This window comes from Phalacrocorax aristotelis, chromosome 2, assembly GCF_949628215.1.
Source record: "Phalacrocorax aristotelis chromosome 2, bGulAri2.1, whole genome shotgun sequence".
Classification (NCBI taxonomy): Eukaryota; Metazoa; Chordata; class Aves; order Suliformes; family Phalacrocoracidae; genus Phalacrocorax; species Phalacrocorax aristotelis.
Genome location: NC_134277.1, coordinates 10,558,687 through 10,585,536, shown reverse-complemented (window position 1 = coordinate 10,585,536; position 26,850 = coordinate 10,558,687). Strand labels below are relative to the sequence as shown.

Here is a 26,850-nt window from a genome sequence, read left to right as displayed (position 1 = left end):
TTTTAGCCCTTTCTCCTCCCAGTTAACCATCAGTGAAGGTTCACTCCATGTCCCCACCGGATTTGATGTATACATTTCCACGGAAACCGTTTGGCAACCATAGTTCAGCTTCTGCTCAAGTGTGGCTATGTGTCCATTTTTGGTGTGATATTCTTTTATTGTTGCTTCTATTAGGTTCCACAGAAAAGTTCGTTTCTTAGATTTATTTTGATTTTGTCTGTCACTTCAACATAACAATCTATCCATGTCAGATTGGTCCATGACCCACTTTTCTTAAATTTAAACTTCCTACAGATCACGTGTCAGTGTGCCAGTCCCTGTCCCAAACTTTTTGCAAGGCCCAAGGTATCAACCAGGTGTAAGACACAAGCCAGGAGAGATTAACTCCTTACAAAACACTGCATCCGTAACTGCTGAAACACGGTGGGTCCATTGTGCAAGTCAAAAGCCATTGCTTGAGGTTGTTGAGGTTTATGTCCAGATGCAGGAGCAAAGTGTATATCCAATTTTCACCTAATAGTACCTATTTTAAGTTAAAGCAGGGAAACCTGAACTTGCTATGGAAAATAGAGTATTAACTCTGGTCAGGGCAGAATCCTTTGATGTTTCTTGAATACAGTTTTCTGTAGTTTATACAGACTGTGGTGCTGCCACCAGGGATTTGTTGAAGATTCAGTTATTCATTCTTTATACATTTTCTCAGTGGTTCTCCTCCCTCTCCCTCCTCCACTTAATACCAGCTGTTGCTGAGCTGTGTTGCTTTCTTCCCGTTTTGTGTGCTCAGTGAAGCAGTTTTCTTACTGTTAGAAGAGTGACTGACTCCAGAGAGACCTGGGACTGTTCTGCCGTTCCTTGTCTAAATGCACAATGTCATGCTTTAGCAAGTCCAACAGAAACTCTTGGAGCTTGGCATCACCTTCTATGGCAATATTTACTAGATGTATTGCTTCCTTTTTTTGGCAGAGACTTCACTGCTAAAGGTTCCCAAGAGCCTAGTTGCATGGTGGGCATCAGCCGCTCCTTTTTATCTTGGCTGAAAGGCTACCCCAGCAAGAAACAGTTATAATTGTTTCCACTCCTGTAAGCATTTCAAGCTGATTTCCAGAAAACACTTGCCTACAAAGCATTTGTTTTACTTGAAAGTGTAAGACAACTTTCTTGGTATTTACAACACAGCTGATATCCATAATGAAATCTGAAGTGCTCCTGATTTGTCCTGGCTATCTAGATTTCATCCTCAAATTCCAGAGGCACAGTTTCTAAACCTAATTTCCCCTAAACTTGCACTAGATTCTTCCAACTGTCAGTGACTATGCCTACATTAGCAAGCAGCGTGGCCCACTAAGAATGGGTTTGTAGAGTGTCACAGTACTTGCATTGTAGGTTATACTTTAGACCAACTGTTCAGTGGTCCAATGGACCAAATATCTCTTGGTGGGGGAGAAGGCTACAGATGCATCTGGAGGAAGCTTCTTCCAAAATTAACCCAGCGTCTGAGCTCTAACACTGCTCTGCAGTGTCTGCTGCTCTTTGTGTCTGTTGTCTACATGATGATGTGGTCACATCCATTGTCTCTATTTAAGACCAAACATTATTTAGTTTTGGATAATCTTTTTTTCCTAGTTTTATAGGCAGACCCCTCTAAAACCTGTTATGTTGATCCAGTGCCAAGGATTTTTGTGCAAGTCTGTGAGACACTTGGCAATCAAATTCCCATTTACTGTTTTCAGGTTGCCCAGATCTGAACAAAGATCATCGTCAGCTCAGTGCCTTCTCTTTCCCAGAATGGGCAAAGCTTTTTCATAAAACATTGATGTTGCTTTGCCCAAGCTCATCTTGTTTAGCATTCTTACTGATGGTGAGCAGATCCATGCCTAGTACCGCTATAGGACTAGAGGGGGACCAGTTTCAATCACCTCACTAATAACCACTTCTTAGAAGGTTATGACCTTTTTGATAAGGTGAGGAAGAAGGGCAGGTATTGTCCTTCAGTACCATCTAACTTGGGCCACTAGAGGTGGCCATTAGACTCCGGATTTTCTGTACACCTTCCTATTCATTTCGGTTTTCATGTTGACCTAAGAGAGATTGGTTTGGTGGAAGTTTTTCTTTTGAAGATGCCATTTTTGAGCTGGAGGTAGTCCAAATCCTGTATATTGGTCATTTTCAAATGATGTTCAAACCGTTGTATATGTTGTAAAAGAAATCATTATTAAAGAGGCATGAGGCTTACTTTGGCTTTTCTAATGGTGTAAGGTCACTTCCAGGCGTCAGCCTTCCACAGTTGTCTGTCTCTCCAGTTTATTTCTCCAGCTCCTTATATTCTTGGCATAGCTCATGTAAGTCAGCCAGTGCCAAGTTAGTTCCAACTTTCCTGGCTTACCTATTTCTTTGAAAACTTTCTAGCCTGCAGGAGTTGTGTTGTCAGTCATCTCATTGATCTGTTTTGCCACAGGGCTTCCTAATCTGTCTGGATACTCTGTGTTTGCGGCTCAAGCAGAGATTTCATCTCTGCCTGCATGTCATCTCTTAGACCGCTCTGGAAATTTTCCAGCTACTACTTTAATTAATTTTGAAAAGCCTCCAGCTGGTTTAAGTCTTCTTTTAATTTCATCTGGTCTTGTTTTCATCTCTTTTTACCAATTACTATTTCTGAGAGATACCTCCTTCATTGATTCTATTTTGGTTCAGTGGGAATTCCACCTCATGATTCCCTTTCTTGAAAACTGGATGCCTCTCCTCACATGGTATTAATCCATTTTTACCTGAGTGGTTAAACAATTTGCTAGGTCTGTGGGTTGTTTTCTTCTCAGCTGGAAACAGAATTCATCCTCAGGATAGGGTTTTGCTTTGATATAGTTCCATTTTATTTACAAAGAAAGTACAGAGTTTTATTTCCTTGAACAAAGGCAGAATCAAATAACAGGCAATAACTTATTTCTTCCAAATTCATTCACCCAGTGTTTTACCCCCAACCTCTCTTTCAGCTTTTCTTCTACCAGGATCACAATGCTAGTTTGTTGAGCTGTGCTGGTGATTTCTTTATTCCTTTTACATATTTTGCTGCTTATCTGGATTAATCATCTTGCCTTGATTAATGCCTCCCTCTCTGCATTAAGCATATCAGTTTCTAGAGAAACTCATGGGTCCATATGCTTCACGTTTCTCTTGTTTTTGATGATAAATTCTGTAATTTCAGTTATCAGGCTCCATAAAAGAGTTTGCTTGTTTCTTACATTTATCTTGAATGAAAGGTGATGATTTTGTCCAGCAGCTTCAGTGAGATTTTACTCAGCTCTTTCACATAACGCTATTAAAATTCAACATCTCTTTGAACATAATTCAAAAGAAAGAGGATGTAGAACATTTCTGATCTATAACAAGTTTTCGCAGCAGGAGTTCCATGTTGTGAATAATTCTGGAGGCATAAAATTTTATTATTTTCCTTATGTGCTGGGTTATAATTCCATGAAGCATTTGACATAAAGTACATGTCTTAACTTGCAAAGTATTCTAAGAAGCAAGGGATGATAATATGCAAGAAACTATTCCTAGGAGTTAGGATATTTAGAACCAACTGTCCTTGAACTGAAAGATTGCTCTTAATTATGCCAGTTTTATAAATTGCATGTCTGCTAAGGTTCATCTTCTCCAAATGGAAATTTCTGTAGGAGGCCATAATTTTTCCCTCTGGAAAATACCCCACATTATGCCTTGCTTTCATAAATCTATCCACATTTGCCCTTCTTTCCCCTCCCCCTTTTTGGAGGGAAGTGCATTTTCATGTTTTTTTATTTTACCATATTAACTGAAATAGAGGGAGGGATCAGGCAGTTCCTGCCAAATGACTTAAGAGGATATGCTTCAGTTGCCTTAGAAAATGAACTCACATATGATATATATTTTTGTAAGTATTTGTTGTCTTTCTGTGATGTCCTCCCTCCATCACCAACATAATTAATAAGTATATGAACATTATGTAACTTCTATAGAAGTAGAGAAATATTATTTTCCTCATTTTTGCAGGCATTCAATAAGGTTCTAAGAACCTACAACAGTAAGTCATGAGACTAAATACAGTCAATGCTTGTAGTTTGGACTGGAAAATCCCCTGGCTTTTGGCTGAATAGATCTGTAGCTCAGGCTAGATAGTTCCTCAGATGCCTTAGTCCCTGAAGGGCTCCAGTCTGGCAGGGATGACGGAGCAGATACCACTCATGAAAAGCACCGAGCCGGACACCGGACAAGGAAGGCAGACTTCAGGTGCTGCCCCTTAGTGGTGGTTGGGATGCTCCTCCAGGAAGCGAGAAAGGGCTTTTCCCCACCTTTCCTCCGCCATTTGTCAATATGTGAAATGGTTTTGAAATTGGGAATGTTCTTCACCCTTCTTGTTAGAGCTGGGCATCTATTGCCAACAAACAAAAAGAAGGCTCACTGGAGTGGAGGTTTACACTGTTGTGATTATGAGGAGTGGGGAGGCCTCATCTCTGCTCCTTTGATTATTTTCTATTTTTATTGCATGACTATTAAATGTAAAGTGCAGAAAGAGTCCCAAGAGTAAAGACAGAGCTCTAACCTGAGCCAGGGAGTTCAGCTGACATTTGCTTTTCATTGCCCTCAGTCCTGCATTTCTTAATCTAAAACTATTTTTGGAATAATTTTTCTCTACCCATATTCAGGAGTATATTACCAGACTTAGTTCAGAAATGGACTATTGTTCTCCTCCCAGATCACAGGAGCATGTTAGGAACCCAGTTCCTTAGCTGCAGTCTTCAGAACATGATAAATCTTTGCATTTCTGTTTGGTAGCACTTGTGTTTCTCTTCCAGTTTTTGAATTTGACAAAAGAAATACAAAATACTGTCAGTTGATTGTTTCCTCTGTAAGAAGGATTAGTCATCAGTGATCGCCAAGGGCAAATCCCAGTGGGCAGAAGACCATGTCCCTGTAGCTGAATGAGTCTCCCTGCAAAATCAGTGTTCCAAGCCCATGGGCTAAATAAGAACAACTGTACCAAACCCTCCCCTGCTCTGATTGCTGGTTTCTGTGCTCCCAGTTCAGCATGTTTTATGAGTGCTGAAATTAATTTACAGACTAAATTATTTTTCTGCATTTTGTATTTCTGTGCAGAACACAGTGCTTTCAAGCAGTCTTGATTCCCAAGTTTTATTTTCCTTGCCTGGAATGGGACTTCCTGCATGTCTAATCAGTCTCACCTTCAGAAAGAAGAGCAGATGAAAAGCGACACAAAGCAATTCAATGTGTAAAATATGCATATTTTAATTTAATAAAAGAAAAATAGCAAGGGAGAGATAGGCACAGAACAGTAGCCCCTAGAGCTCTAGTAACTTGTCAAGCCATGTGAAATAAATATAGCATTAGGAATTCCATAGGCATTCAGTAAAGGAGTGTGTGTTTACCAAGCTCACTTCTAATTACGGCTCCAGTTGGAGAAGGTACTTAGAAGTGGTTCTTTTAAAATTTCTATCCCTTTATTGTTTAGGTTCCACCTTTCCAATACTGAAGTGAAAAGCTAATTACTGGTGATTTTGGTGGACTGTCCCTCCTTAACGTGGATTTGTCAGCACTGCAATACTAAGTACTGCTCATATTTAAATTATTTAATGATAAGGCTTGAGTCTACTGAGAAGAATAAAGTAGTTTATGTCTCTCTGAGAAAGCAGAAGTTATTGCAACACATACAGTCATCTTGAGTTTGCCTTTCCCATTGACTTCCAAACAAATGTTGCTGCAAGAGCAGGGACATCACACACGGAGCCAGTCTGATGACCACATGTTTATGTATAGTCCTCTCAGAAGCTGTCTTTTCAACTGCAAGAGTCTGATAATTTTTTTAATTAAACATAGGTTGTTGATCATTCATTTTTTCAACCTACAGATTTGCTTAGCTGTCTGGCACAGCTATGACTTTGCAAATGGCAACTCTGCCTGCCAGATTTGACCCATTTCGTATCAAAATGATAATTCATTTTCAACCAAAAGGTTTTGCAAAAAAGGTTGCTTCTTGACTAGCGTACAGTGTGAAGTTCAAATTGATAACAAAACTCTAAATTCCCCCCCAGTTTTTTCTTTATTTTTCAGTTAATATCCCCCCCTCCCACCCTTTTTTATAACCCATTAAAGCATTAGGTTTTGGTTTTAAAATATTCCAGAAAATACCATTTTCTGATTGTCTCCATTCAGTGTTTTACTATTTCTAATGGAGAACTTGAAAGAAGTCACAGCTGAATTAATTACTTTCAAGATATGTAATGGGGTGAATACTATCTGATCCAGCAAGGGCTAGTACCTTGCTTTGTTGTTGGCTTAGGACTTGTGTTTATTCATGTTGTGTTTTGATTATCATTAGAAATTATTTGGGTTTTGTTTGCTTGTTTGTCTGCTTTTCCAAATAGTTGCATTTACCAACTATTTGGGAAGTCTAAAAGACTGAAAAGGTAAATACTTTAGTTTACTGGAGATCTCTCCCAGGGAGCAGCTGGTGTGATTAGCCTGTTATTTTTAGTGAACAGGCTGGGCTTAAATGGCTATCCCATCTATTTTCTACTTTTAAATCATCACATTTCAGTAACTTCTCTACCAGTCTCTGTCAAAAGAAGAACGCCTGGTTGGAGCACATCTTGTCATTTCCCCATCACTAAACTAAAGAAGAAGGTGACTGAAAAAGGGGTTTGGGGTGGGTCACTAGTTATAAAAAGAAGCTTAGAAATTATGACGTGTCTGAAAAAAATAAAGGGATTCATATTAAACATTTTATTTACAAGCTAGTAAGCAAGGAAATTTAAAAATACGACTTTTTAAAATGAGTGTTTTACTGGATTTGTGGCAGTGTTGTGGCACTGATTCTCCTATTTGTGACTTTATTTTTCTCCTTACTTGAAAAACCAATTCTGTGCTCCTTTGTAAGTGATTTGTACTAAATACAATTCATCCCAATGCGTAAGTCATTTGTATGGGACTGGCACACTAGATAACCACAGCATGAGGTCTCTACACGTGGGGGTTTTCATCTACAGGGAATCCTGCGGATGTCAAATGCACTGCTCATCTTTGGGTTGCAAGATTCAGCCTTTAATTTACAATAAAAGAAGAGGGATGGTGTTATTCTTGTCTAACAAATGTTTTAAGAATGATGCATACAGCAGAACCTCATTAAAGATCATTACCATGTTGCTCTCTGGGCATATAGGCTGAAGGTACACATGTCACACAAAACTATACACTATGTTCTCTTTTCAGCAAAGCACGCATTGCAGAGCCCTTATACATAACTCAGACTTTGTCACTTCCATTCAGAAGTCTCCGTTCAACATTTCTTCTTCTCCTGGAAGTATTACCATAAATTACAAACATGAAACTGCCTGTGCTAAGTGATCTAAATAAGTTTAGGTTTATATATTATATATATTATATATAATATATAAATGTTTTTAATATGTATTTAGTTTTTATAGACACTTAGAGTCTAAGGCTTAATTTTGCTGGGCTCTGCCTAAAAAGAAAACCCTTTGCCCTGAGGACATTATGTTCTTTTTATTCTTGTATCACATAGAATGACTTCATTTCTATTGTGCAAGCCTACAAAGTTCAGAATTATATGAATTACTGTGAATTTGCAAAGAACCTCCTCCTTATTCTCCAGCCTCAGCTGAAATGTCTCTTTGGTAACCAGAGGCACTTCTCCCAAGGCTGTTACTGGACCAGGTCTGTGCTACCTGTTCCTTCGTTAATTACAAAGACACATTCCTTGGGGCCACTTTCTAGCACGTGCCCATGTCTGGACACTGAGCACTGTGTTACGTGTTGGGAGATGTGGCTTCTGAAAAACCCATCACCAAGTTAAAGATGGGGCGATGAACAGGCAACAGTATAAAACTCTGTGAACTGCCTTTGAATCATCCCGCTTCTGTGTGATTTGGAAAGAAATCCAGATAACAGCCTGATGGTCTAATATTTTTCAAGGAAACAAAGAAAATGCTGTAGTCCTCCAGTCACAGGCTGTGAGTCTTAGTGAGAATCCCGTCTCAATGGTTAGCACAGGAGATGCAGTGACAATTGCTTGTAACAGGGATGATGGCACTAGATTGTATTGCCTTCTTGATTTAGTAGATTTGACTTCTACATTTTCACACAATGACCTAAAAGAAATATTATTCCCCAGAGTAACTTTGAAACTGTTTGTTTAAATTAACTTTCATTTGGATTTATGCTTAATGAAATCTTCAGAGATGCAGACAGCCCCTCTGTAATGAAATGCTGTATCTTTGAACCAATGAACAGGGTTGCCAAACTGTAAGGATTCCTCTCTAAACGAGTGGGCTTTTATAATGTTACACTTGGGTGGCACAAGCAGAGTGCTAGATGATTAGTTTATGGTCTAGATCATTGTATTTTTATTACACTCATAAAAACTGTGTTTCTCCTCATTTTCGTAATGGCTTCAATGAGCTTCTATACCTTCTAGAGGCACATTAAATCGTTATGTGATGAAAGTACTGATTTAGTGGGGCTAGTTTTAAAGTAAGATACATGTTTTGAATTCTTATCTTAGTCTGAACGTTGACTAAAAAAGGTGAAAGAACGTTAGAGTGAATGAAATCTATGTCATCTTCCTTACATACAAAGAATATTCCCAGCTGTGGCCTAAAATAAATGCAATACAAAAAAGATACAAATGACAAATCTATATCCATCTATAAAATAAATTATCTATCAAAGTATTTTTGCTGGGTTTTTGGCATTGTGAGTTTTTAACAGGAGGATGAGTGGATTACAGATCTTTTGAGTTAAAAATCTTTTTAAGGGGAAAAAAAAGAAGATAAAGATTATTTTTATTTGTTACATTCAACTATAATTTTTTCCCCCACTTCTGTTCAAAATTTTGAAAAACCCTATTCTGTGCAAACCCTAGATTCATTTCTGTAAATAATTCTAAGCTGGTTTTAAAAGTTGTTTTAATTATGTTGCAAAATGAAAAAAGAAAAGGCAGAAAAATGTTATTTGTTTCTCTATATGCAAGCTGTTCTTAAAAGAGAAGACAACATCATTATCCATGAATGGGAAACCTTTTTATTTAATATGTAATTAAAAAAAATAATCCTTGAATTGAATGTATCATCTCATCTTTGCACAGTTTAGACAAAGGCCTTTTTTGTTTACAAAATTTACATGTCAATACAGTTGCTTATAAATATTTCTCTGAAATAAACATAACCCTTTACAAAAAGAGCAGTTTACTCTTCATTCAGTAATTTTATATCCTAGCAAAAAGACAATGAAAGTTGTATGCAAATATAACATCAATGTACAGCATAATAATAACAGTTTTTAGTGATTATGCTGCTTGGTATTAATTCATAGGAGCCTTTTTGTTCAGCCACAGGCTGTGTTTAGAACAGAGATACGCCAGACCAGAGCATTTCTGCTTGTTTTGCTGTTTGTGGGAGACATCCACGAATCCTTTGGTTGAGGATGCACTGAATTCCTGTATCCTGCTCTGTAGCTGGTCGAAATTATTAAGCAATCATGCCGGTAGTGAAGACACACTGTTTTCCTCTGTTCCTGCTGTACTTGTTCTCTGTGAGTGCACGGTGTGCAGCAGGAGTTGGACTTTCCTCCTACCTCCAGAGAAAAAAAGGAAAGTAAAAGGGGAGAAGAGAGAGGGGAAGATAAGGCACATGGCGGGGGGGAGCGGGGGGGGAGGAAGAATGACAAAAATAAAGAAAATAAAAATGAAAAAGGAAAAGAAAAAAGAAAAAGAAATTAAGAAATAACAAGAAAAAAGGAAAGCTGGAAGGAAAGAAAAAAGGAAGAAAACAAGGAATAAGAAAGAGGAAGTAATGCACATTTGCAACAAATCTTTCATAAATGTGTTTTGGTGGGACAATTTCTCCATCTGAAATGTTTCTGGAAGAACCGATTTGGTTTGGGTTTTTCCTGCCTTTTCCTCATTACTGTTGTTCAGATGCAACTTTTACGATTGTTTCAGCAATGCAGCAGTTTGGTAGCTTTTGCTACGTGGTGTGCTGTAAAAAGAGACAGGTCTGAGGACACAAACAGGTTTCAGCACATGCGACTTCAGTAGGTCCATGCTGCTTTAGTATTAAATATCAAAACCCAAATAGTTGTGTCTTCTGCAGGCATCGTTCAGTGTTCTCTTTGCCCGTCCAAAAGTTTGCCAGAAAAGCAGCTGAATACGGTACCAGGAATGAGGAGAGATTTTGTGGAAGACCCGAATTGAAATCACTGGAAATTCTTTAATCTTTCATGGACGCCTGCAAAATATGGTGCCAGTTTATTCAGGGATCTGAAAGCAGCTGCAGAGTAAAAGTGTCTAATGAAAATGAAATAAATTTCCTGTGAATGGAATAAATTTTGATTGTGTGTCTGAGTGCAGTAATTATACATGTCACGCAGTAATTAGGCAGTCACAATGTGGCCACGGTGTCTTTCTTTGTCTGCAGATGGTCTGGGAGAACGGCTGTGTCGTTATTGTCATGCTGACACCCCTCACGGAAAACGGAGTCAAACAGTGCTACCACTATTGGCCAGACGAAGGGTCAAACCTCTATCACATCTATGAGGTACCTAAACAAAATACCTGGTTGTAAACGTGACAGTAAGTGTACGGGTTGATTTCCTATGGGGCAAAGTGGTGTTTAAGCCAATCTAACCTGGAGGTTGAGCTGAGGGCTCTTAAATATTCTTCGTGTGCCTTCGAGTAGTTTTAGATTTGTGAAAAATTCAAGCACAGTTTTAATAGCAAGGTAGTTTCCGCTGAATAAAATCTAGTAAATAATGAGCCAAGTATTACAATGAAAAAAGGACAACAATTTTGTTTTTCGAATGGTTTTGCAAGTGGTTGAAATGTGAAACTGTGTATTTATATTTTATAGGAAAATAGTCTTTTTAGAACTAGTGAATTTTGCCTTAGGAAATCCATATGTATATCTTTGTAGAAAAACCTCTATACAGCTTTAGTAATTAACGCTATCTATTTTTACCTCTTGCCTCCGTCACAACAACAAATACAGATTTTCATTTTCTGCTTTACATTTCTAGCCCAAAATATCACATCACCAGTTTTGTTGCAATGTAACATTGATAATGGCTGTCAGGTTTTTCAAGTTGTCCAGCTGAGCGGAGGAAGAAAATAATACACAATGCCAAATACCAAGAATAGTGAAATGTGAAGAAATACAGTTATTTAAACCAACATGTGAACAAACGTTTTTCTGAAAAGGTGAACTCTGCAAATCAGCTGCATTTTTTTATGCTTATTTTTCTACGTAGCAGAAGAAACTGACTTTTCACTTCTCATGTGAATTCAACTCTGAGATTTTTAAGGCCTCTGAGAGTGGCCTGGGCAATGCATTGTAGTCATTTCCAAGTAAAAAGCAACCAGCAGCCTAACATATTTTCAGGCAGTGTCTTTTGTATTCACATAACGATGTAAAGTTTCAATTTATTGATTTTTTCCTTTTGCATTAAAACTGTCAAGATTTTGTTTTGTTTTGTTTTCAATAAAATAGCAGTGGCAGCTACCCCCTTCCTGACAACTACACTGATTGCTAAATTAAAAAAAATATTTTCCCAGCACTGGCCAATTTGCTAATAAAAATAAAAGTTTCATACAATTCCTTCATCCCAAACATCTTACACCTGCGATCCTGAAGATGTGGCTTGCAACCAAAATTGCTGATCTCCATTTGTTCCTTCCTGTGGGGTGTAGGTAAACCTTGTCTCTGAGCACATCTGGTGCGAGGATTTCCTCGTGAGGAGCTTCTACCTGAAGAACCTGCAGACAAACGAGACTCGCACAGTAACACAGTTCCACTTCCTCAGCTGGTACGATCAGAGGGTTCCTGCTTCCACAAGATCACTTCTGGATTTCCGCAGGTAAAGCACAAAGTATGAGAGTTCATTTAAGACAATACAGATCTGAGAACTAAATTAGTCCTTTTAATTCTCCTTTAAATATTTCTGGTTTGAAAGGGGGGTCCTCAGCCTGTGATGCCACAATACTAAACTAACACAAAAATCTGCAGTAGGATGATTTATAGTGTTGTCTCACACATAGATGTTGCCTGGTTTTAAGAGATAGTAATTTTCCACTCAGAGATCAATACCTTTCCTCCCTTTGTACAGCTTTTGAGAGCTTCTGTATTTCTTTGTTTTCCAAGTATTTATCCATTCTGCAACTTCCAGGCTTTTTGTGTGGCTCCTCTATGATCCTTATTGCAGGAATCTCACAAATAAATTATGTAGTATTGAAAAAAAAAAATCACAATGGAGCCATATGGCAATAACGGCATTCCCATGGGAGTGTTTGCTCGTAAGGATCAAACAGTGAGGACTCTAGACTTTCTTTGACTGCAGGAAAGTGGAGATTTGAGAAAGCAGATGAGAGTGTAGACAAAGCATACCCTCTGGAATTTTAAAGAAAGTCAACGTGGCTTTAAAATACAAATATACAGAGGCAAAACCTGTGAAAGTCCTTGCCACCTTCTCTAACGTTTGCTGGGTCTTTCTAAATTTTAATTTGAAAATTAAAGCCATGCATGATAAATACTGGAGCGAAATAATCTCCATTTGATTGCAAACCGCGCCCAGTGCATCGTGTGTAGGTGTTAGTGTGTATCAACTAATCCGCAGTGAGTGATGCACTTATGACTAATGAAAAGAATCTCCGAGAGGTTTGGGGAGTTGGTTCTCAATCTGCAAGTGGCCTGTGGGATCATGTGTTTCCCTCTCTGTAATACAATATTATCTACAACCCCCCAAAGTGATTATAAGGGGCTCAGGGCTCAAAAGGTCCAAACTTCTTTCTTTCAATAAGTGCTGGGAGCTCTGACTGATGCCAGTTGGAGTTACGCATCTGCACCTGAGGGGAGAAGCTGGCTCATATCCCACGGGAGCTGGCTGCACAGTTGTCTGTTGGCAAAATTTTACCCTTAAAAATTTAGGACTGAATGCCACCCTTCATCCATCGGCATTCTTCTATACGTTGCAAGGCTTTTCAAAGCAGAGAGTCATCTCACAAGGTGCAGGTCAAGTAACAGAGTACAGCTGTACTAAGTCACTAGGAGCTATGGCTAGGTAAGAATATAAGGATATGCTACAGAGTCGCAACACAAAAATAATAGCGGAGGAAGGAAGCACAGCCATAGGAAGGAGTTGAAATTGTAATTGAATTTTCAAGGTTTTCTTGTCTGGGTTCAAACTTTACTGTAATTTTTATAGGATGATTTCCCTTTGCTTGTGGTACTGTGGAAGTTGCCTGTAGTGAACTTCTGTAGTGAAAACTGTTAATTGCTTCCATGAAGCCGTGCAAGGCTGCAGCATGGAGCCAGCACAGCACCCAGATTTGCCCTTTTTGAAATTAGTGGGAAATCTGCTAGCAATTGTAACTAGACTCTAAATGAGCCTGTACAGCCAGGGCAGCTGAAGTTCGGAGCACCTCGACTCCGACCTGCTTCCGTAAGAACTGAGGTCCCTGTGTGAACTGCAGGATTAGATCTACAGTAAGTCACAGTTCACATCGGCAAGAAAGCACCGCTTAGAGTGACATTGTGTAAGGGTTAACTAGCCATGTTGAAGAAGTGTTGTGCAATACTTTGAGAAATAAAAATTATACCTACATGAGAAAAGTAGTGGAGCTGCCATTCTTTGTATTTAAAGCCAGTATGGGAATGAACCTGTTAAGATTTAATTGAATTCTGATTGTTCATTTAATATGTATTCACAGTCCAGTGTAGGGTACTGTAATCATTTGCTACGTGCAGATTTTGTACAATGAACTCATAATACTGAATGCATAGTAAAATTCCACCTGAAAAGGAATTCTGGCATGCACAATAGCTGGTCTATGAATCTCAGTTTTCTTGGTCATCTGATGTTGCTGGTTTTTTAATGACAAAAAAAACTAATGCACTATTGCTAAAATAACATATTTGGAATTCATTTATACAATACATGTTTTGCACCTGAAGCTTCCTATTTAAAGTGCAAACTCTGCTGGATTACGGCAGCTGAGTCATAAAGCCCCCAGAATAAATGTCTGAGAGCACTACCATACTCATAGTAGGGTTAGTGCTGGGAAGGGGCTGCTCTCACTCCTTTTAATCTATGTTTTTATGTGCATTCAGTGTGTTTGTATATATATATGGATATGTGTGTATATTTATATATTCACATACATATATGAAATTAAGCATATACATAACCAACCCTCTATTTTTTATAATTTATCACCAAGAAAAATTGGATTCCCAAAATTACCTTGCCCAGAGTCTGTGGAAATATGGACCTTAAAAATTTTATTGAAGTAAACTTTGCAAGTCTCTTTGAAAACTGAAAGCTTACATCTCTCTTACTATGTATCAGACAGTGTTTTAGATGATTTTACATTTAGCAGATAACATTAAACTTTGCAGAATAATCTATCATACTTTCATAATGTAGGTATAAATTGCCAAAAAGAGATTATTCTATATATTTTTAAAATCTGTGCAAAAGACAGTCCCTGAGAGGTGAGGCTACTACAGAAATCACTGGTCAGTTTTAAATGCTTCTGGAGTCCTAATTTCATTTTGAACAATAGACCAATCATTATTGCTCTGGACTAGCTTGTTAGTCATGCACTGATATGTGTAATTAAATATTTCTTGAGCCCAGAGGGAGCACATTTACACTTTAAAGAGGGACTGCTAAGCTAAAAGATAATTAGCATCACATGTGAGGGCTTTGCTTAAAATATATATCTATTATGCTATCACTTCTCGCTGTGTGCAATGGCATTTACTAACACTGCTCACTTTAAAAATGGACAAATTCTTATTTTGCCAGCTAATTAGCGGTTGCCAGTGTCATTTTTGTGATGTTGCAGCTAGTAATATGAGCCCAGTTGCATAGTCACAAAAGTGATCATTGGAAACTGTGACTCTGCTGCAGGGACAATGTGGGAAACCCCTTTTCTGAGCCTCTAACGACCTCTGACCTTTGCTTGCTGATGGTTTGCATGATGATTTCTTTTTCACTCAATGAGCCAAGGGTTGGTTTGTATTACTAATCATTCTTTCTAAGTTAATTCTTCCTGTATATGTGTGTATATATATATAAAATATATATTTTCTTCAACATTCAAGAACTTTGCTTACTGATTAATTTTCAGCTCACTCTCATTAGCCAGAACTAAGAATGAAATAAGATGTTGCTACACTTCTAAATATTTTCATAAACTATATATAGACAAAGCTATAAACCAGCTGGATTGAAATCCTTTGTTTTAATGTGTTTTCTGGAATGTGTGATAATGAAAATGTTTGAAACGCCTTCAATAAAACCGACAAACATAAGGTGTCTTTTCCTAACATGTGTCTTTGGCTGTCTGATTTATTGGGAGGTCTGGTTTACTGATAGGTTTAGATCAAATTTGTCACTGAAATTATGTTAGGACTTTGGTAGATGGCTAGTCACAACATGCAAATATCGCATTAGTGGTGCCATACAAGGAACAAAGGAACCACACAAGCAGAAAAAGAAGTGGTAAATACCCCCTGTAGTTATTAGCTTTTATTTAATACTTTAAATGCAATAACGACTGTTTACTAATACACATGATGGGGGGTGGGGGGAGGATGACTGCTGCACATAGGGGAATGTGGACTGTCTGTATTAGACGTTGTTAGAGACATTTCAAATATAATTTACTTTACAATACAAAAAATAAATATCAGGCTTTGTGTTCTATAGAAGGAGTTGACCCTCATATATGACCGTCAAGAACTGAATGTTTCATTCATGTGAAAACTACTGCAGCTTAAGTCATTGAAGTTTTGCTTGGTAGTGCCTGCATATACATGCATTTATGGGCATATATATGGTCCATTTAACTTCTGAAGTCAGGTGCTTCTCAATGACTTACCACTTATTTCATAGAACTTTGTTCTACTGCATTAATTACTTACACCCAAGGAATATAAATAAAGACAGAATGTCTCTGCGAGTATGATTTACATCACTAGGCAAAAGAGTAAGAATTGTGAAAAATTCCTGAGTTCTGATGTTTAAAGGGATCATTACAAGAACTTAATATTGTTATCAAGTTTGGTTAGAATTTTAAATAATAAAAAGCATAATGTGAAAACACAGTTTTGTGGGGCATCACCAACATCTCCATGGCTATTGGGGTTGAGTTCCAGGTATCCCAGCTCCCTGTCAGATTTAGAAGTTTAGGCATCTTCAGGCTATACTGTAAGCAATGTTTAAAGATATATGAATGTTTTCACAGCACAGATGTTAGTGAATAGATGAACAGCCAAGAACTAAATGATTCAGTAGGTTAGTTATGCTTTAAAATTCATAATAACATCATACCACCATTGCCAAATTACAGCAGCTCACTTCAGTTTAGCAGTCAGGATCCCATGTAACACTTGCCCTGAGCTGGGGAGTATTAGAAGGTCTGGGCACCCCTTGGAAGCTGCCCTGTAAAATGGTTTTATAGGAGACCTTCTAGCTCCAGTAAACTCAAACATCTCATCGAGGAATTTGAATTAAAGGTTTTGATTTCTTGAAGAAATGCTTTCCCATTTTAGCCTTTATTCAGCTTGCCTTGTTAACATATGTGTGCATATTTTATGGGTTTTTGGGCCTGTAACATGCTTGACATGCAAAATATATCCTAGAGCAGAAAAGAAGGTTTGGGATTTTGGTTTTTGTAAAGCAATTTAAATAGATTTAAACCAATTTTGTGGGCTCTATTCTTAGTCTGAGTATCTGGCTTTGCTTCAGCACTAGTTAATTCCTTCATTGAGTTTATATATCAGCAGACCTGTTCTATAGCTGTACTTTTATTGATTTGACTTCACATGTATTCTCCTGCCACGGAGAATGTTTAACCAGGAAGCTATAGACGACAATAATATGTAAATATTAAATATCAGACTTCTGCTCTAGAACCAAAGCTTACTGATGGTTTTAGTTATTTTTACCACAATAGATTACTTTTCAGAACTTTGTGAGAAGCTTTTCAGGAGATTTGGTATTTGTCTTTCTGGGGACAACCATTGTACAAAGTATTCTGGAGTAGGCATTTTCAATTTTGGATTCAGTTTGATCCCCCTAATATTTCTTTGAGCAAGCTCGTGATCTCAAAATTAGCTTTAAAATTAAAGCATCTCAGGATAATCTCAGTTTTGGAGCTAAGACATGAGACATTTGATAAAAGAGGTTGGTTTTTTTTGCCTAGCCAACAGTAGTAATGGGATGTTGTCTGGGATTTCTACAGCAGCAAACTTTAAACAAGATTATGTATGTAACAACTGCTTGTTATATTAGGAGATTATCAACCTGACTGTTTCTTTAAAGACTGCAATATTTGCTTTTTCTTATTGCTTATTCTTGACAGTTGGCTAAAGAAACAGTATGTAATATGCTTAATTAATTTTTTGTGTCTGTTTTATTTCAGAAAAGTAAACAAGTGCTACAGGGGTCGCTCTTGTCCAGTAGTTGTTCATTGCAGGCAAGTACAATTTCTAAAATAGCTTTAGAAAGATTTGTATGTGCAAGAATTTAATACAGATTTAAACAAAATGGCAAATTAAAGCTTTAGATTAATCACTAAACAGATAGTGAGGTAGGCTGAAGGTATTAAATATCATTCAACTGGTTTTTAATGCTAATTAATACTTAAGATCCATTTTCATACTAAAATTATCCTTTCCTATGATTTTGTAGATGTTGTGTCATGACTTAACAATGTGTGATCACCCTTTCCAATATAAGTAGCACTTCAATTTCATAAATCTTGAAAATGATAGTGGTGCCTTGCATTCCCTCCCAGTTTCTTCCTTATTTTATTAACCCTCAATTTTGGTTTAGTTCTTCTTTGCTTGCTTTAGTGATCATGGTAAGAAGAGGGCAATGTCAGGGAGTAGAAATTTACCCAGAGATTGAGTAGTCCTTTAAACACAGGTTATCATGAGGCCTGACACTCTGATAGATGCACACAAAAGCTATTGGGCAGGTCAATGGAAAACTTTGCCATTGGAGGTCTGTGTTACAAGGAGAATGTTGCACTTATTTATCAAAGATATTTCTGTAGATAAAGAAGGTAGAAAACCAGCCCTGCTGAGGGGCAGGCCATTTGGCATGTGGCACTCCAGTCTGGGTGGGAGTGAGGAGGGAGGGGACGTGTTTCTCACCTGTGGCTCAGCAGAGTCACTTCCCACTGGATGCAAGGAGGCTCGCTGCAGAGGTGAATGCTCTGGAGCAGGCTTGTTTGCATTGCCTTCAGGAAGCCTGGGAAAAGAAACATGTGATGCGGAATGAAGAGCCTTCAAGTTTCTTGCTCTTTCCTTTCTGTGATGGATGGAAATGTCTACCATCCACTCAGTAGTTTTTGTTCTTATTGGGCCTGATAGCTGCCTTGTCTCTCATTATTCAGCTTAACTAATAAGATTGTGTCTTTGTTCCCTTCATAGACATAGGAAAAAAATTATTACCATTACCTCCTTTTCTCTAAGCAGTGTTCTAGTAACTGAAAGAAAAAAGCCTCTGTCTACAGAGACTTAACAAAAATTAAGTTTCATAGCCTGCCTGTAAACAGAATGTAATAACGCGCTTCACGCTGTTCTATTATTTTTCCTTTCATTAATTCTTGTACACAAATTGAGCTATCAATAAAAATAATGGCTTAATTAATAAAACTACATACCAGTCTAATTGGTCACACATGCACCTTTGTAAAAATTTTGGGCAGGGAAAGAAAAAAAGCTTTTACTTAAAGTCTTAATTATGTTTGCTAACAGCAGCTCTAAAAGAGCATCATGCTGGCAATTACACGTTGCTCTCTGAGAGGGACACAAGCTGCATTCAGATTAGGGAGCCTTCCCCCTCCCAAGGCTTGGTCTCACATCTCTGATGAAGGGCTGATGATACACAAAAGTTAATGCTGTTTCTTAGGAATTACATTTAATGTTTTTTCTGGTCATTGCAACTAAGGAAGAATTATAGAAAAAGGCAAATCACTCGTGATGTATAGTGAAGAAAGACTGCAGTCCCTCAGCAATCAGATATTTTGGTTCTCAGACAGATCTCTGTATGCATTCCCTCTGACCACTGTGTTCAAATGCAACCCATGACATTCTGGGATCATTCAGGATAATGTTCTGGTCTAGTTTATTTTGTGGTTCTTGATCGCATATACGAGTGACTATAGGCTCATTATATGTACACTTTTTGAACAGAAATGGTATCCTGTGTTAGGGTTACTGACTTTTCCACTGTTATTTAAAATGCTTTTATTTCATAAACACAACTCAGCTTAAAAAATCAAAACAAAGCCCCGTTATCCATGCAGGCTAATAGTTAGTTTTCCACAAACAGCTTGTGTTAATTCAGTGCAAGCTTTCTCTCCTCTCTCAGTACCCCATTTTAGCCCCTCGTTGTGTCCTCTCCCCCCATGTGTAACAGTATAACCTTAAGGGCAGGTACCTTTATGTTGAGTCTAGATGCACATTGATAGGCTTTATTTTTTCTTTTTCCCTTTCTGTTGGCAGTGATGGTGCGGGAAGAAGTGGAACCTACATTCTAATTGACATGGTTCTCAATAAAATGGCCAAAGGTGAGAATCGAAAGGCTTGTTACTTCCTCAGTACTGAAAGATGTGCTTGTGTTGCCATGACAACGTGGGGAGCAATATTCACAGAAAATCTGAGAATAAATTAGAGACAAATTGTACTCTTTCCTGAACATTCTTAAGTTTTATTTTCATAGCGATTTCAAACAACAAACCTGAACGCAAATGCTTTGCGAATGAGCAGGTGGGTTTTGTGCTGTTGAGAAGTATTTGAAATAATTATTACAGTTTTTAGAAGAAGATACTGTGGGGCTGTACAATATTTATTTAGTGGTTACGTGAGTTAGGTCCTGGGCTGTTTGATGGCTATTGCCCAGTCCCCTGTCACCTACCCAGCTATGAGAGTCAAACATGATTACTTTTCTTTTGTAGCTGCCCATTGCCACCAAAGCGCCTAGAAGAGCTGGTACCAGACAGGGTCCCATGTGGTGCACAAATTTGCCTCTTAGGAGGAAAAAGACTGTAGCGAACAGGACAGAGACCTGAAAATAAATCAGCTAATCCCCTGTTCCCAGCTCTGCCACTGTCTGTTCAATATTGAACAATTTATTTAACTTTTCTGTTCGTTTCCTTATCTGTGAGATGTAATTTTATAAAGTGGGAAATCATCTATCGACATAAATATACACTGGGTTTTTTGTTTAAAATGAAGTCTACGGATTCTCTAGAGATTGGGACCACTCCTGTACTTTTTATTGATTGATAAATGGTTCATCGTGGGAAGTATTTGAGATACATTGAAATAATCTTTTGTGTGTTAGAACTAAACCAAATTTTTAACAGTGATACTGTCTTCAAAAGGAAGGAAGGTAAAAGTGGTCATGTAAACCTGATCATATGTTAAAAAGACATAATAGTCAGCTTTACTTATACAGTGTACCCCTTCCTCATGTCTTTGGCCGTGTTTGTATCACAGTTTCATAGCACTGCATTTTAAGGGGAAGAGGAATCTTGTGAGGTTGAAAATAAACAACCAAGTTATTGGCCTTTCTTAAGCTGAGTACTTAAGCTACCTTGATCTGGCACTATGCACATATGTGTATTTAAAGAAAAAAAGATTAAGTTTTAAAAACATATATTAATTTATATAAAGAAACAATATGTTGTTCTTTGAGTTCGAATCAAATCACTTTACAGTCGTTGTTTAAAATCTTCTAACACAGACATTTTTTTTGTATGTAGTTTAAAAATACATTCCATGTTTTGTGGTCATCTATTGCACTCTGCCTATCCCAGTCCTGCGGGACATAGTGATGTCCTGTCCCTTTAGAAAGAAGAGTTTAGCATTTTTTCCTTTCTATTCTGACTGTTAACATGTCTCATCAAACATAGTCTTAATTTTCTGCCCATAAACATCCTGTGGAACTTGCTGCTGATGTTAAAAGAAGTTGTGTGTTTGCCTTCTCCTTAGCAATGTACTGAAAATAATTTTTTCAGTGGGATGAGATTAGTTTTTCATGCTCACTGCAAAATAGGTTTTCACTCTGTGAAGGAATATGGAGATATTTCCAATGCTTGTTACGTGCCACGTGACAACCTAGTCTTTAAAAATAGAAGCAATGGTACGTTATAAAATTAATGTAGACCTTTGTTAGATATTTGCTCAGCTCATTTCAGCCATCAGCAATGAGAAGCTGTAATGAAAACTAGATTTAAAGTATATGCAATTTACTCACATAAAGAAGTAAATGAGAAGTATTTTCTAGCTTGGGGCCTTCAGCCACTTAAGGGAGGGTTGACTTTGTTGTAAAAGCACTGAAGAATGCCATTTATTGACTCCATTGTACCATGTAATGTCAAATTCCATTTTAAGTGTGGGCTTAGCGCTTCACAATACCAGACAAGTCATGTGAAACTGGCCAGAGAAAGGCGTCACAGGGCTTTTTGGAGATCGGTCACCCCCATTTTGTTCTTGACCTGCTCCCCTCTGCCCGTGGGGGTGTGCAACGCGAAATCCCCTGACCTGGTGCTTTGGCTGGGGTTTAAATGAAAGATCAAAGGGCAGAGCGGGCATCTCAGCCCTGCTGAGGTGGGCCTTTCCCAGGCTGTCACACTGTGCGGCCGCCAAAGGTTTTGTTCGGGCGGGAACCGAGGCCCAGCCTGTGCGGCCGGGGCCCTCTTTGTCTGGCCTGAGAAGCTGGAGGCCCAGGTTGAGGATCCAATGTTCATCAAATGATCAAAGGCCTGAAGCCCTGGACATGAAATCTTTCTTTCCATTTCCTTTTCTTAGAGAATGAATTGCACGAGTGGCAAAGAATGCCCTTTCCAAAGCTTTTATGTTGAGTGCGAGGGCTAACTTCAGAGTCCTTCAGCGCTAAACATAAAAATGTAAGTGCACTTTCAATCTGGGCCCAGCTGCAAGGCCAGCATCTAGTAACATTTCTTTCAAAAAGGCTTTTAAGGATTAAGGCCTTCAGTCTTTCAAAAAAAAAAAAAAAAAGAAACCTGAACTTTTAAGAATAAACTTAGAATAATTTGAGTTTCTTGTTCCACTGTCTGGTTTATTAGAAAGTAGACAATAATGCATTTTTAAATCAAAGTAAATAGAGGAGTACTTAGTTTCGGCAGTGGGAAAGTAGAAAGCAATCAATAAATGCCTTGGCTCTTTAGTGGGGTTTTTAATAGGGTAGGCTGAGAAAAGGAGCTCCTTTTTCATGTAATGATTTACTTCCCTGCATTCTCTTAGACAGTTAACTGTAAGTGCCTTTGTCATTTACAATTTCTTCTCCTACTGCTCGCTGAATTACTGCTAATACTTAGTCTATTAAACACGTTATAAATCCATAACTTCTACTATCTTGCCCATTGCTGTCCCTCATATTATTTTAGATGCTGAAAACCACCAGCAAGGGACCTGTTCTTAAAGCCTAAAGCCCGGCAAAAGAAACCAAGTTGGGGAGGATTTTGTCCATGACACCCACCATGTCAGTCCGACTGTCCCAAACAATTTGAGAAAGCAGGAATGAAATTGTAAAAAAAAGGAAAGCGCCCTATTTTAGTGCACTTGCAGAATGGTAAAAGTTAGTACTGAGAGTAGAAATGCCTCCTTGGTGTACTTGGGGGGAGTGTGAGCTGGGAGAAGGGCACACAAGAGCTCTCAGGAAGCTCACAGGAGCCCTCACTCAGCAAACACCTTCCCGGCCCCCAGCTGCCTTTGGGAGCCACGCACCGCCGCCCTGCGGGACTGCCTCTGGCTCTGCACAGCATCAGGAAGGATTTCCTGTTGCGCTGGGCTTTTAATGAATTTCACTATCCTCTGTGCAGTAAATGTAATGACTGCATCTGTGCATTCACTCCAAACAGCCACATTAAATAATCTTATTAGATACTGGAACAGTCAGAGAACAACAGTGTCTATTCAGTGCTATCATTCCTGTGTCATGTCAGCGGAAAGTTTTAAATGCAAGTGTATCCTTTTGTTTAGTTGTTGCAGTAACTTAGTGCTGCTATTTATCAAGTAGTTTATTGCTATAATTATTTTTCTTCCTAGATTCATATGCAGAACAGTTACAAGACCCTGATCCTATACCCATCAAAGTAATAACAAAAACGAAACAGTGTTGAATCTGGCCTTACAGTAACATATTTAAACACTATTTAATGTGATTTAACTATAATACTATTTAACTCTGGTACTATTTTTACATGGGTGTTACAATTTTAAGACAGTTACCAAGTCACCTCTCATTTCCCCAACAGAGAAGCTTTAGTGAGTGAGAAGTTGAGAAGTGATTTATTCCAACTCCATGTGCACTTCCATGATTTGAATAAATACAGAAAATGATAATGGGTTGTTTTCATAGATAACAATGCTTGCTGGATTTTTGACAGAGGCTGTTTTTCTGAGGCTGATTTCTGCTGAGAATTTCAACGTTCTTGATGTATTTACAAGTTTTATCCTTTGTTACTAGGGACGATAAACTGATTTAGATCAGTCTACTTGATATTCCTTCCTCACCCCAAACTCACAGTAACTCTGAGCTGATAATTTTTCTTCTTCTGTGTGATCTAGAGAAAAGTTGAGAATTTTCTCATTTCTTGTCTTTCCTGAAGGCTTATTGTAGTGACTAAAAATTTGATATATTGCAAGACATTTTTATTGAGTGTTTCTGGCATGAAAAAGAAAAAAAAATGAGATTATGTGTCTTCCCACTTTCATTTTTCTGAACTGAGAGGCTTGGATAGTGTAGATAATAGTTTGATTTTTAGATATTAATCCAGCCAGCAGCTGCTCGGGGTTTGCTGACCATCCATTTTCTTGTGTTTGAACTAGCTGGAACGAGATGAGTCAAAGGGAAGGCGAATATGAATTTTAAAATCCTTTTAAAGTATTGATTTCCAAATTCTAAAACCCAGCAAAAAGATTCGATTTAGCAAAGCCGAACCAATGGTTTATTCTCTCACGTTCAAAAGCTTGGATTATAATTGATGAGCACACACGCTTTGGCCTGGGCTGGCTGCGGAGGTTATCTCCCCAAGTCCTTTCCTTGCCCCCGCTACCCTATTGTCTGAGGGTCTTGTGAGTCAGCTCCTGAGCAGATGCAGTTTATACCGTGACATTTTAAGGCAAAACAAAAGATTCCTTAATTCGCCTTCTGACTCATCGTGATCAAATGATTTTGGCTAATCTGAACCCTTGCTGAGGTTTTGCTTATCTGCTGTGTGGATTTAACAATCATAATGAAGTTGTGGGGTTAGCTCCTCTCTGAAAGGATTTTATGAAAGAAAATGCTTGCCCATACTCATGTTAAAATTGATTCAATCTCCTTATTTTTGAGTCCTTATGCAAAGTCTGAGAAAATTCTATTGTTCAGTTGTGCTGATACCAGTCTAGAGCAGACTATTTCTGACATACTCTTGGTGAACAAGGGAATATTCCTTCAGCCCAGGATTGAGCTTCTCCCATGAAAATAAAACTTAACACACATGTCATACAGTGATTGAGAGAATATATAGTGTAAAAGAAAGCGCACATTTTTTTTAAAGTGGTATTTAATGGTAAGAGGGCAAGAAGCGGGATTAGGAATAGGTGGAATTCTGGAGAAAAATTTACAGCAGAAAAATGCAGGACTTAAAAATGTCATTGTTTTCATGTTCTAAGTTTGACTTGATCACATTGCTGGTCTTTGAGACTTGGGTGAGATAGGTTGTTATCTCTAGGAAAAAGAAAAAAATGCACGCTGGTAAAGCCAAAAATTTAGGTTTTGCTTTGTGCACTATTGCACTATCCACAAGACTGCCTCAGTGCTCAGCAGCAATAGTGCTAACCATGTAAATCTGAAATGTTGCTATTTCAATTTCTGAAGAAAGTTCTTAGTGTCCATGTAAACATATCATATGTTTTAAGGCAGGTTTTTCAAATGAGCTGCATTTATGTATTGTAACTCTTATGTAATGAGTTACCCTGGAAACACAATTAGGCAAATAGTGCTCATTCTTGCAGCCTTTCCCAGCAGATAATTAATCACAATGAGAGCTGGGCCCCCAGCTACATGCAAAAGTGTATAGGGAATGTATAGGACAGTTATTTACAGTCCAGCCTGTGATGCTCAGGGAACTCTCGCTATTTAGAACAAGCTGTTTAAAACCGTGTTTATTTCCTTTGCAAAACACATTTGGGCATACAAAGCTTTAAAGCTTATTGACACTATAGAGTCATCAATAGTTCATAAAATTAAGATTAAAGAGTAGCACGTTCTACAAGCTTCTGTTGTCAAATGAATTAGTGACTACTGGAAAGGGGGCGTTGGTTGATGTTTCCTAGTGTATGTTGTATGGACTGCATTTTTAGATGGTTTCCTTTATGGCATATAGAGATTTCAGACAAAAAGCAAACAAGTTATTGATGTCATTTCTTTGGCTTTTTTTTTTATATATATAATTTAGTGGTCAGGAATTACTCTAAAAGAGCCATATTGCTTGAGTTGTTTGCTGTTCTGGGGATTTTACTGGAAAAGAATTGGGACTAGGAAAGTGTGGTAGAAAGCAACACTAATTATTCAGGGTTTGGGGCAAAAGAATTGTGAAGAAAGACTGATCAGACATGGGTTATTCCTTGGGAAAGGGAGCACGAAGGGGGGTCCCCATAGCACGTTAGAAGACCCTGAAAGGAATGTATTGATGTCAGTAAGCAGCTTGAGATAGTGACTAATTTGAAAACAAGAGGTCATTGACTGAAACTAAGGAGGAGACAAGCAGATAAGGAATTTGGGCGGCATTTTTTCACACAATGGGTAGGTTAGAATATGGAAAGTGGAAAAGCTGGTCATAGAAGCATGCTGCTATTGGTTCGGGTTCCAGAAGCAGCTGGGCAAATGTTTGGAAAAGGTTTATATACAGAGTGAAGAACTATTTTATTATTTTTTTTTTTAGCTAATCTCATGCAGCAGTCCATAGAAGGATTTGAAGTGTTTAATTGACCAGATGGTAGTCTTCTGGCTGTAAAGGGTACAATGTATATTACCTAGCTAAAGTGTAATTATTCCACAACTTCTATAGTTAGACCAGTTTAGTCACTTTTAAGGATAAACTTCATTAAAGAATGAATCCATAATAGTTGCATCTTTTATTCAGGTCACTCCATGTACTGTCTTGTGAAAGCATTGCCACCTACCTGCAATGTAAAACGAAGGTAATGTAAAATGTAGTTCTTAAAATTTAATAGATTCATGTTGATGAGCCACTTCTGTGTCCCCCGTAAAGAAAATTCACATTTTCCAAAGGGGACTCCAAGATTTTTTAGGGACAACTAAGGCATGCTTTCAGAAATGTCACTTTTGCAATCAGCATCTTAACTTTGCTCGTGTTTCATTCAGCACGTGGAGATGAACCGCCTTTCAGGTAATTCACCAGCAGTTTCTGGAAGAGGTACTGAAAGAAGCAAATTGTGTAGAACTCTATGGGAGCTGATACTGAGGAACACCTATAAGTAGGCAGTAGCAGCACATCCACAATTCTTGCTGTTATTACCCTTTGCATGCATGTGTGCTTGTGCGCGCATACATGTGCATGGGTAAGTTAAATTTAGATGTGTGCACTGGTACTTTCTCGAGTGACCATAGGTGGTTATGGGTTATCTTACCCTACATGGAATGCAACTCATCAACTTCTATTTCTTGCATGTAGTAATTTAGGCATATTCCTTTTACTTTTAACTTCTGGGGAGGCTGAAGGAAATCTAGATATAA

The 26,850-nt window shown here is 38.1% G+C and overlaps 1 protein-coding gene across 3 annotated transcripts in view; it reads left to right on the top strand.

Annotated features, from left to right (window-relative positions):
* The window catches only part of PTPRN2 (protein tyrosine phosphatase receptor type N2), a 670,936-nt gene that overhangs the window by 627,758 nt on the left and 16,328 nt on the right, over positions 1–26,850 (top strand). For all 3 annotated transcript variants that reach the window (XM_075082381.1, XM_075082380.1, XM_075082379.1), the window contains 4 exons: positions 10,485–10,604; positions 11,753–11,919; positions 17,492–17,545; positions 19,584–19,648. In XM_075082381.1, the coding sequence (XP_074938482.1) occupies positions 10,485–10,604; positions 11,753–11,919; positions 17,492–17,545; positions 19,584–19,648 (406 nt within the window). The remainder of the gene's footprint in view (positions 1–10,484; positions 10,605–11,752; positions 11,920–17,491; positions 17,546–19,583; positions 19,649–26,850) is intronic.